The following is an 11,435-nucleotide window of genomic DNA, read 5'->3' on the forward strand; positions in this document are numbered from 1 at the left end:
ATACACACGCGTACATACATACACACACACACACAACTAAACCCTCAAGTACACACACACACACACAGGGGAAAGGAACCAAGGAGACGACGCAGAACACCTCTCTCAGCAGAACACCAATGAAACAACATCTTATATTCACAATAGATTTTTGGAATGACAAATTTTCATGTTGGTCGTTCGTCATATATTCAGTGGCAAACAGGACGAGAATTCACGATGTAAAATGCGGGAGAATATTGTATGAGACGGAGGAAGAATGATTGGCGGGAAGGTGAGGGGTAGTGTGTGGGGTGTCGTGCGGCCGGGCCAACACTCGCTTTGCCCTGGGTCTGTTTTTTTTTTTTACTTTACTTAAATGGTGACGATGATATTCAAGTGAGTTGTGTAAGTATGGAAAAAACAATGATAATAAAATATATATGATATTGTAAAGAGAAATGTGATATTGTACGATAACAAGAAAATCGTAGTACATGATTTTTATATTGAAGTATAATATAACACACGCGTAAACGTTAAAAAAAATAAAATCTGTATATCTTAAGAAATTCTTCGTCCTGCCACAACAATTTAATAAAAAGTGACTACAGAGAGAGAATACTGTTTCAAGTTTTACCATATCGACTCTGATTTTAATACGGTGGGTGCAGAAGTGAGTGGACTTTCTACTACACACTAAGACGGTCGACTGACTACTGCACCCAGCGTACTGTTAGTTACTATCCATATAAAGGTAACAGTATGTTTACTTTATTCAACAAGAGCTGTGACGTCCAGCTTTCTTGTGTGGCTGAGTACTGTTTTTTTTATAAGATTTCCTGAGCAAATAGTGTGTCCCATGATACAAGTTGTCTTAATAATTAAAGAGGTGGACATGCCTTAGCGTACCTCGCTTTATTTACCACCAAAACTGAACAATATCAACCTTCTATAATTCTTGTAACATTAGCAAAGTTGTTGCAAAATTCTTGAAAATATGTAAACATGATATTTCGTTCTCATGTACAGTATGTTTCCTTATGCTCCATGAGGAACATATTTGGTTTATCTCCTGCGGTCGTCACCTTTATTCATTCCTCAGTCGAGATTTCACAATATAAAATGGTGACCAAGTTATGATAATAATGTAAATTATAAGTTTAATTTAATGCAGGATTTCTCACTTTGAGTGATTTTTTTTGCAATTATTTTCCAATTTATGAAAATATCGTCACTAAAAAAATAAAATCGAGGAAATATTTATGTCATCTGTGGACTGGGTGTGGTGTTGGGCCACTTCGCCTCCTCGATTCGGTCAGAATAAAGACATTAAAACACTCAACAATAATGTTCTTGAGAGAAAGCTTCCAGCTTGGCACATTCTATAGATATTACCATAGTCAGTGTTATGGTGTGACGACCTCGACTTGGTAGTACAGTACCAACAACACTCACCCTCAATCGGCCGAGAAGTGGTGTCTGGGAGGCCCATGAGTATTCTGTTGAAATTCCAATTTACGGAACCTCTGCCTACCAAAACTTTAGCACTGTATGTAACTCCCTGTTTTTTCCTGTCATAATATCAACACCAGATCAAATCATCCTGCTTCAAATACCTTTAGTCACTGACCAGCGGGACGTCCCTCCTCGGTGAATAGATATGACACAACAACTGTACGATCCTCTCCCTGCGCTGTTCATATGACAAAATAATAAATTTGTTGATTTTGAGCCCGGTAGGACCACATTCACAGGACTGTATACGCCAATGACATACCAACATGCAAACACCCAGCCAGACATATCTTACTTCGCTCCTCTACATTCCACAGTCTACATAAAAGCTGGTGGTAATACATTAAACTGTGACAGTGTGACGCAGTAAACATTCGCTGATAACAGACATCACACTTTATGCTCCATGTTGAGTGTCGGTCGCCTGTGTTTAGTTTGGAGCAGAGTATTGTACATGAGGCATCGGAACTGTGCGATCAAATCCTCTTTAGAACATTCGCATGACTTTTCGCTCCATTAGCAAATTAAAGATTACTTCTCGTGTGTGGCTGAGGCGGTGATTATGTGAGGTAACACCCGGGGCGCCCACACAGACCCCCCTCCGCCAGCTGCTCGCCCACACCTGATTGGGGTTTAATTGTCCGTTGTGAATGATCGAACATTGACTGACTGTCGAAGTTCTCTTACTGACTCATCCAGCTACCGTAATGTCAGAAAGGAGGGGGGGGGGTAGTGTTTTTTTCCAGCGTTTATATCATGTTTTTAAGGACCAGAGAGATGTCATCTATAAAGAAATGTATAGAGGAGTTATATAAATATCTTTTATTTGGCGAACGATGACAACCTTCCATTTCTTAAAGTACTCGAGTTTCATGCAAATTATGATAATATATATGATTTCTATTAATAAAATTTACGATATATACATTTGTTTAAGTAAGTATTCACCCGCTGTCTTGAAAACCCGTTCATTCCATTTTCGATCTTTAAGGGAGTATCACACTGTGGCCTCTTTCACCTCAGAGTCAGGAGACACAACCGTCTTGGAGATCACAGAAGCACGAGCCTCTTGACGTAGTGAATCACCTTTATTCTTCGTCGTAAACTGTGAACTCAAGGCATGGCCGGCTGAGTCTTTCTCGGTGCTGGAGTCTTTATTCTGAGAAGTCTTTATTGTTTTGTGGGTGAGACAACGCGTGTTGACCCCGGCCACCACACCTTCTGTTCCACCACACCCTCTTCTACATTTTCTCTTCCAACACCTCATTACCACACGCTCTGTTCCATCAATCCATCACCACAACCACACCTTGTACTTTGCCACCTTCAGACACATCAGTGAGTCAGAAACAAAAGAAGTTGTTCTATACCAAAGGCTTCACTCCAGAAAAAAAAAGATACTCTACCATTGTGTCTCTACCAAAACAAATTCGACTATGCATGGCAGTGCAAGCCACAAATATAGATTAAATATTGCTCTGTCATAAACAAGGCTAAACTACAGAGAAAATAAAAGATACTCCTCACTCAATATTCCTTAGAAAAAAAGAAAAAGATAAATAATATAAATTTTTCTCACTAACGCATCCCAATTGACCGACACGAGGCACCACGGCACCTCATAATCTTTTCCCTCCCCAACCAGCCACCCACAACCTCCCCCTCCTCACCCCAGCCACCCGCAACCTCCCCCTCCTCACCCCAGCCACCCGCAACCTCCCCTCCTCACCCCAGCCACCCACAACCCTCTCCCCAACCAGCCACCCACAACCTTTTCCCTCCCCAACCAGCCACCCACAACCTCCTTCCTCCTCACCCCAGCCACCCACAACCTCCCCCTCCTCACCTCAGCCACCCACAACCTCCCCCTCCTCACCCCAGCCACCTCAAGGACTCATGGTGTGTGGCAAGGGACCATTTGTTTACATGTCTGCAGAGTGAACTAAAGAAGCACAGAAAAATAATTGGCTCCAGAAAACTAAGGTAAAAGATACAATACAAATTAAATCAGAACAAAACACAATGAAAATTAGTGAATATCTTATTGTTTTTAAGCCATCCTCAGTACAAGGACCATTTACCTGTATAGTATTTGTCACTATGTTAATTATCCTCATTAAATGTGACAACTTACCTGGCCAGATATTAGAATAATATAATGAGGTAAATGTGTTATTATAGGCAGCCATTAATAGTGTAAACATCTCTCACTATATGACCTTCAATGTCCATTAGTTCCAGGTCCTTAAAAAGTTGTCAACACAGCTGTAGGTCTCATAAGTGTCAGTTATATATGATTCATGTATGATGTATGTTGATGTATAGTTAAGGAATAATGAAACAGGTTTTTTTTTCATTCAAGAGCTCAAGGAGTATACTAATACATTAATGGTGTGAGACAGTGATAAGGTGGAAGGAGTCTTATAATACCCTGATATTAAGAGTAATGAGACACAAATTTACGTTGAGATATTTCACACCACACGACTTCTCCTCCTCCCCCTCTCCCTACCCCTACCCATTCTACCTCCTCCTCCCCCTCCCTCTCCCTACCCCTACCCATTCTCCCTCCTCCCCTCCCTCCCCCCTCACGATAAGTTATCCCATAAAGGAGGAGGAGGAGGAGGAGAAAGAAGAAAAATAAGGGCATGAGAACCAATTTAGGAAGACGATACGAGGCAAAAACCTGATAAAGGAGAACAAAGGAAGCGGGCAGAGCGTGGAAGAGAATAAAGAAGGGTATATTGTGCGAGTCATCCGCCTTAAACAATAGAACAAGATTTTTTGGTTGGGGTGAACATCAGAGGTGAGGGGGTGGAGGGGGGCGGGTGAGGGGGGCAGAGGGGGGCGAAGAGGGGGTGGAGGGGGTAGAGAGGGGTAACATAGGCTCCCCCACGGCCATGTAGACACCTGGTTCACCGTCAACATACACATCGTTAATAAAATATATAGGTGAAGATCCTGAATTAGTTTTTTTGGTTTTTTAAGATAAGGACAGTTAAAATGGAGCAACCTATCAGTGTAAATGAGAGTGAACATAGTGGGGATACTAATGCTGTTATAGTGTATTAAATATATTGTCTTTTGAACTGAGGAAGAGAATGATTTTAATTAATAAACTCAACCGTGAAGATTATACCTAGTACACGGTATCACTGGTGTTGGTAAAATATAATAGAAGCGACAGTGTAAACATCACAAATAACAATAATGTGAATAAACGAAAGATAAAAAAAGTTACAAATATAGATGAAATAAACACTGGTAGAACACAACAGACGCCAGGTAAAACATGTACGGTAAGTTTCAACACAAACACCAGAAAGAAAATGAATTACAGTTTTCCAAGAACACCTGGTGAGAGATGAGGTGAAGGTGAGGGCAACAGAGAGAGATATTTAACGTTTACTAAATTATGAAACCAAAAGATATTCAGATATTAGACTTGATCAGGTTAAAGGTGTACTGTTAGTTATATAGTCTACTAAAGGTTTACTTATACTGTATTATGATAAACAATTTAAAATGTATAATAAATGATACGTTTTTTAACTAGAGGTCCATCATTGTAACAAAGATGTTCAAATGTTCCGGAAATACAAAAATGTCTACAGCATTTTGAACGAATCTTTATTTTTTTTTTTTACTTTTTATGTGTAATTATGAAAGAAAATATGAATAGAAAAACGAATAATGTGATGAAAGATAAACATAGGGCAGAGGAAGTTGGTAAAGTGAGAGTCTTTAAGAGAAGGAGTAAAAAACAAAACGAATTTTACTATGAGTGAGTGAGTGAGTGAGTGAGAAAATCTGTGGCCGCTAGAGACGACACCATCACCCTGCCTTAGTGAGGAGGAGCAACAGGTGACCTCCAGGTACTGACTACTGCTCTGATAACTTAACACAGGTAAGTCACTCCCTGCCTCGTGTCTTAATACAATCTCATACTGTTGACATTATTGTACCTGTATTTAGTAAAAGATTATCACGACACGAATAATAATTGTACTTGACCCCCTATGTGTGTGTGTGTGTGTGTGTGTGTGTGTGTGTGTGTGTGTGTTCACGTACATAATTAGTTGCAAGAGCTGATTTGTCTATAAACGGCTATACAAATACTAATTACAAATTATTTACTTCCCTGCGGTTCAAATTATCGTAGATAATTACTAATTGGAAATATCTAATTAATCTACCACAGTCGACCCGCCAGTTAATATATTACAGAGATATTTAGTGAGTGTTAGAGGGGACCAGCTGGTGTGCCACACATGACAGTGACCAGCTGGTGGTGTGCCACACATGACAGTGACCAGCTGGTGGTGTGCCACACATGACAGTGACCAGCTGGTGGTGTGCCACACATGACAGTGACCAGCTGGTGGTGTGCCACGCATGACAGTGACCAGCTGGTGTTGTGCCACACATGACAGTGACCAGCTGGTGTACACGCATGACAGTGATCAGCTGGTGTGACTGCTGACACATGACAGTGACCAGCTGGTGTTGTGCCACGTATGACAGTGACCAGCTGGTGTTGTGCCACGCATGATGAAGCACCAGCTGGTGTTGTGCCGCATGACAGTGGTGACATGACTGATCAGCTGGTGTTGTGCCACATGACAATGACCAGTTGGTGTTGTGCCACACATGACAGTGACCAGCTGGTGTTGTGCCACATGACAGTGACCAGCTGGTGTTGTGCCACACATGACAGTGACCAGCTGGTGTTGTGCCACACATGACAGTGACCAGCTGGTGTTGTGCCACACATGACAGTGACCAGCTGGTGTTGTGCCACACATGACAGTGACCAGCTGGTGTTGTGCCACACATGACAGTGACCAGCTGGTGTTGTGCCACACATGACAGTGACCAGCTGGTGTTGTGCCACACATGACAGTGACCAGCTGGTGTTGTGCCACACATGACTACTGTAAGTAAGTCCACTACATACATTTTACAAACTTTCTTAGAATAACTTTTAATAATACTTTCTTGTCTTCGATATCTAGATTAATTGTCGGTATCTTAAAAGCTCTTTGTTTTTTTTCTTATAATATCGGTAACTTTTTTTTTAATTATTAAGTGACCTCATAAATAGTAAAAATAAATTGCTCTGTTTTAATCACATTTCAGACGTAGAAATAAGTCCTATATTTTATGTCTGGTGATAAAATCTGATAAAGGATAAATACAGTTTTACGGAGGAGAAATGTTACCAGTATATGATTATAGTTTGTGTTAGCAGTGAGTATTTATATCTTTCCCGGTCTTTATAAATCAATATTAATGGTGTTCATTTAAGAGGAATATTTGTGAGGAATAAATTATCTGCAATTATTTTCTCCTTATAGGTAATGGTATATCCTGGAGAGTATTATTTGCACAGGTAATAATTTATTGGTTTATTCCCCTGATAATTATAGAGAAACTTTTACTCAATTAGTTTTATTAATGTTCAGTTTTTTTTATATGTTGCCTTAAATATCAAATATTTACTGAAACAATAAAGAATAAATTACCAATATATTAATAAATTTATAAATAAACAAACACAACCCTCACCTGTAATTAAAATATATCTGTACCTGAGTAATTTTTTTTCCTATCTTATACGTAAACTTAATTTCCACCTGTCCAAAAAAATATATAATTAAGCAAAAGTAAAAGACAAGTCGTCGTTGGTGGTATGATAAAAAATAAACAAGAAGTGTGGAAAGGATTTAAATGCCTCACTAAAATGACTCTTCCAAAAACCTCACAAATTTGTCTCGTAAAAGATTCAGAACCCGAGACGATGACTTCTGTTCGGGTGAGAGGTCTTAGAGGTGCGTTATCCCTCTTTATCATATCTATTCTCGTCCTTATGAGGTATATAATTAGGGGTTATTTTCCCGTGTGTTTCTGGCAGGGACAATAGGCCTTATTGAGTTTTGCCAAAAGGGTGAAAACTTGAGAGGTATTTGAGATGGGAAGTAGATGAGGTAGTGGTTATATTTCAGCGCTGGGGTGACGGAGCCGCAGTGACCTACCGCAGGGAAAGAGGGTGAGAGGGTGAGAGGGAGAGGGAGGGGGGGAGGGGGGAGAGGGGAAAGGTTGGTTGGGAGAGAGAGGGGAAAATGATGGAAAGGGAGGGAAGGAGAGAGGGGGAGAGGGTGTGAAGGAGGAAATGATGGTGAGGGAGGGAAGGTGGAAGGGGAGAAAGATGGAGTGGGAGGGAAGGAGGGAGAGAAAAAGGACGAGAGGAAAGAAGACAAGAAAACAGGAAGTAAAAAAGAAAATGGAAGAGAGAAGATGAGAGACCTAGAGAAAAGGAAAGAGAAAAATAGGACAGAGATTGAGAAAGGAAGATAGAGATAGATACTCAGAGATGATACATGTAAAGGAGGGAGAGATAAAACAAGGAAGGGGGAGAGGAGACGATGATAAAGAATGAATATAATAAACTAATAAACAATAGTGAATAAGCACGACAGCAAAATAAATAAATAAATAAATAAAAGACGAAAAAAGTCCACATATAAATATTAATAAAAACTTCGCTAATCAATGAAAACATAAACATCCTCACATAGGTAGGAGTTATACCTTACCTGTCTCTTATCTCCCAGGAGAATACACCTGGGTTCTCCTTCTTGTAGTCAGCCACCTTTCGCTCGATCTCTGGAGTGGCTACGCGGGGCTTCGAACCGCCTATCACCCCAGGACGGATCGACCCCGTCTCCTGTAGGCAATAAGGAGCCTCTGGTGAGTGAAAGGATAAAACTACTCCTTGTTAATATTTATGTTCCTGTGTTATCATTACTCCTACGGTACGACTGACTCTTAAACCATTACAGAGCGAGTGTGTTTAGTCTCGCTGGGGAGGAAGGTCGTGATTACTTACCACCTGGCTTTTCTGTCATGAGTTCTGTCACGCTTATACAGTGATTCACATCTACCCTAAAATCTCATCATGTGTTTGTTTGTCTGTTCAGGATCCTTAATAAGAAACAACGGTTAAACAGGACTCTCGCCTACATGTAGTAACAGAGTATCTCACTATCTTACCCCACAAACAGATATCTATTATAGTTAACTTCAGATGATCATGATTAATGTTAATGTTAAAAACCTAAAGAACTACTCACAATTTTTGAGATATTTTAACCTCCAGGATTATCAGGGAGAGGAACTTAACACTTAATATTAATGTTGAATATATTAAGAACATGATGTCTTTATCTGGGCAGAAGACTTCACCTAAGACACCGCCTTACACGGCACCTCACACTCATCAACTGTTCCTGGAAATCTACGTTTTTTTAGAGAATCTTCTTGTTCCTTTGTGTCTCATATTACGAGGAATTTCCAAAAAGTCTGTTAGTATGACAGAGGCCATATATTATCCTTATTATATTGTAATTTTATCTTAAGAAAGACTCTGCCCTCTGGCTCTGGAGGCCGTAGTGTGACCAGCTCAGTAATTGACCCTCTGGTGCTGAAGGTTATAGTGTAGCCAATACAGCTCACACTACAGTAGCACCTCACTGGGCCACCGACACCCTGGAACAAGTGTGTGGCTCTACCATGACGACGAACACTATAACATTAATTAACCAGTTGTCGACACCAGACAGTTTTATTTATCAACTTTTATCTATGATTTTTAACTATTAATCCCGTGGTGAAGACTTAATCCCCTGCTGTTATGTAGATACAATTAATAACTCAATTAATCCTTAGTCGTTGGTCACTCTGTCCCTCCAGCCACCAGGAACCTGTCTGTTGGTTCACTTAATATTAATGCTCTAACAACTATCATCATCACTACTACACTAACTATCACTACCTGCACTGTTACTCTACTGTTTCACCCCTCCACCACCCCTCCATTACCCCTCCCTCCCTTTCTCCCTCCCCTCCATAACCCTTCTTGAAACTCCTTCCTCCTCCTCCATCACTCCTCCCCTTTCATCCATTCTTCCTTAATTCTCTCACCCCCTTCCTCTCCTCTTTTCTTAGCGCCCTCCCTCCTCCAGTACTCCTGCCCTAACTCCCCCTCCCCCTTCCCTTCCCCTCCCCCTGCCCCCCTTGCCCCACACGTACCTGGTATCTATTGAGGATCTTGGACACACAGCCGTGGGATACCCTCAGCTGGCGAGAGATGACACAGGGGCGTATCCCAGCAGCTGCCATCTCGACGATCTTGAGTCTTATGTGGTTGGGTAGAGGGCGGCCATTGATGTAGACGCCACCCAGCTGGTTAACGCGCCCTTGGCCTGCCGGAGAAGTCATTCCTGCTCGCGTTATAATTCATGTTTTCTACCAAGACTTCCTTATCTTACTTGCTATCAGAGTAGTAATACATGATTATATCTTATCTCCCTCGCTATCAGTGGGGTTAATACATGATTATCTGAGCAGCGGGTGATTGGCCAGAGCTACCGGGTAACACTTTACGAGTTATTTAGTGTGTGTGTAGGAGGGCAGAGAGTACCGGGCTGACACACGCTTTAATACTGCCCCCTGGTTATGGTCCTCCCTCTTACCTAACTCCTTGATACTGTCTCTGCCCACTGAGCTTTTATTGAAGGTTTGTGAACAAGATTGGCCCTGGGAGGTGTGTGGGGGAGGGGTGGGGTAGTGGTGTGGGGGAGAAACGGGGCAGTGGTGTGGGGGAGGAACGGGGCAGTGGTGTGGGGGAGGAACGGGGCAGTGGTGTGGGGGAGGAACGGGGCAGTATAGGGGCAGGGCGTAGTATGGGGGCAACAGGGGCAGTGGCGTAGGGGAGGAACGGAGCAGTAATGTGGGGGAGGAACGAGGCAGTAGTGTGGGGGAGGAACGGGGCAGTAGTATGGGGGCGGAACGGGGCAGGGGTGTGGTGGAAGTGGTACGCCTAATACTAATATAATTCATTGATATTTTGACAATAAAGGACTCATATAATCATACAACAACTATAATTTAAGGAAAACTATACAAATACACTTAATTATACAAAAACCTATACAAATTATCTTAACATATATCAAAATTATTAGTATAGTATATATGAATATGTATTAATTTGTACATATATAGATATTCTTTTATTACACAAATACATATGACGTACAATTGGTGAAACAGAATGTGAAAGAAGAATAGGAGAAGTATAGGTTAGTGTGTAGTATGAGACAGATCTGTAATAAGTGTGTTTGTAGTTGAGTGTGTTTGTAGTTGAAGTGTGTCTGTAGTTGAGTGTGTTTGTAGTTGAGTGTGTTTGTAGTTGAAGTGTGTCTGTAGTTGAGTGTGTTTGTAGTTGAGTGTGTTTGTAGTTGAAGTGTGTCTGTAGTTGAGTGTGTCTGTAGTTGAGTGTGTCTGTAGTTGAGTGTGTTTGTAGTTGAGTGTGTTTGTAGTTGAAGTGTGTCTGTAGTTGAAGTGTGTCTGTAGGTGAAGTGTGTCTGTAGTTGAGTGCGTCTGTAGTTGAGTGCGTCTGTAGTTGAGTGCGTCTGTAGTTGAGTGTGTTTGTAGTTGAAGTGTATCTGTAATTGAGTGTATCTGTAGTTGAGTGCGTCTGTAGTTGAAGTGTATCTGTAGTTGAGTGTATCTATAGTTGAGTGTGTTTGTATAATTTGTCGAATATATTGTCATAAAATTAAAGTATACAATAAACTCTAATGTAATCTCCCACAGTTTACAATATAAAACTATTTGACCTCCAACATGATCCACCAACCACCAACACCACTCGGAAAAAACAAACTAACACAATCAATAACAATCACAAAATAACTTCTATAAGATGACCTCGTAAAAAAAAAATCACCCACATCAAAGTCACCAAAGAAAGTTCCTCAAGACAACAAGGGGAAGAAGACCAAGAGACTCCGACTTTACAACCAGTAGACCAAAAAAAAATCACTCGACATTTAAAGAAAAGTTCCCAGGTAATCTTTAATTTGTCAATGTTA

The 11,435-nt window shown here is 41.0% G+C and overlaps 1 protein-coding gene across 1 annotated transcript in view; it reads right to left on the reverse strand.

Annotated features, from left to right (window-relative positions):
* LOC121862297 (paired box protein Pax-7-like) overlaps window positions 1-11,435 on the reverse strand; it is a 106,912-nt gene that overhangs the window by 63,339 nt on the left and 32,138 nt on the right. The window contains exons 2-3 of the mRNA XM_042360434.1: window positions 9,589-9,779; window positions 8,094-8,224 (exon numbers count right to left, since the gene is read on the reverse strand). Of these exons, the coding sequence (XP_042216368.1) occupies window positions 8,094-8,224; window positions 9,589-9,779 (322 nt within the window). The remainder of the gene's footprint in view (window positions 1-8,093; window positions 8,225-9,588; window positions 9,780-11,435) is intronic.

Source organism: Homarus americanus, unplaced genomic scaffold (genome assembly GCF_018991925.1).
Source record: "Homarus americanus isolate GMGI-L3 unplaced genomic scaffold, GMGI_Hamer_2.0 scaffold31037, whole genome shotgun sequence".
Classification (NCBI taxonomy): Eukaryota; Metazoa; Arthropoda; class Malacostraca; order Decapoda; family Nephropidae; genus Homarus; species Homarus americanus.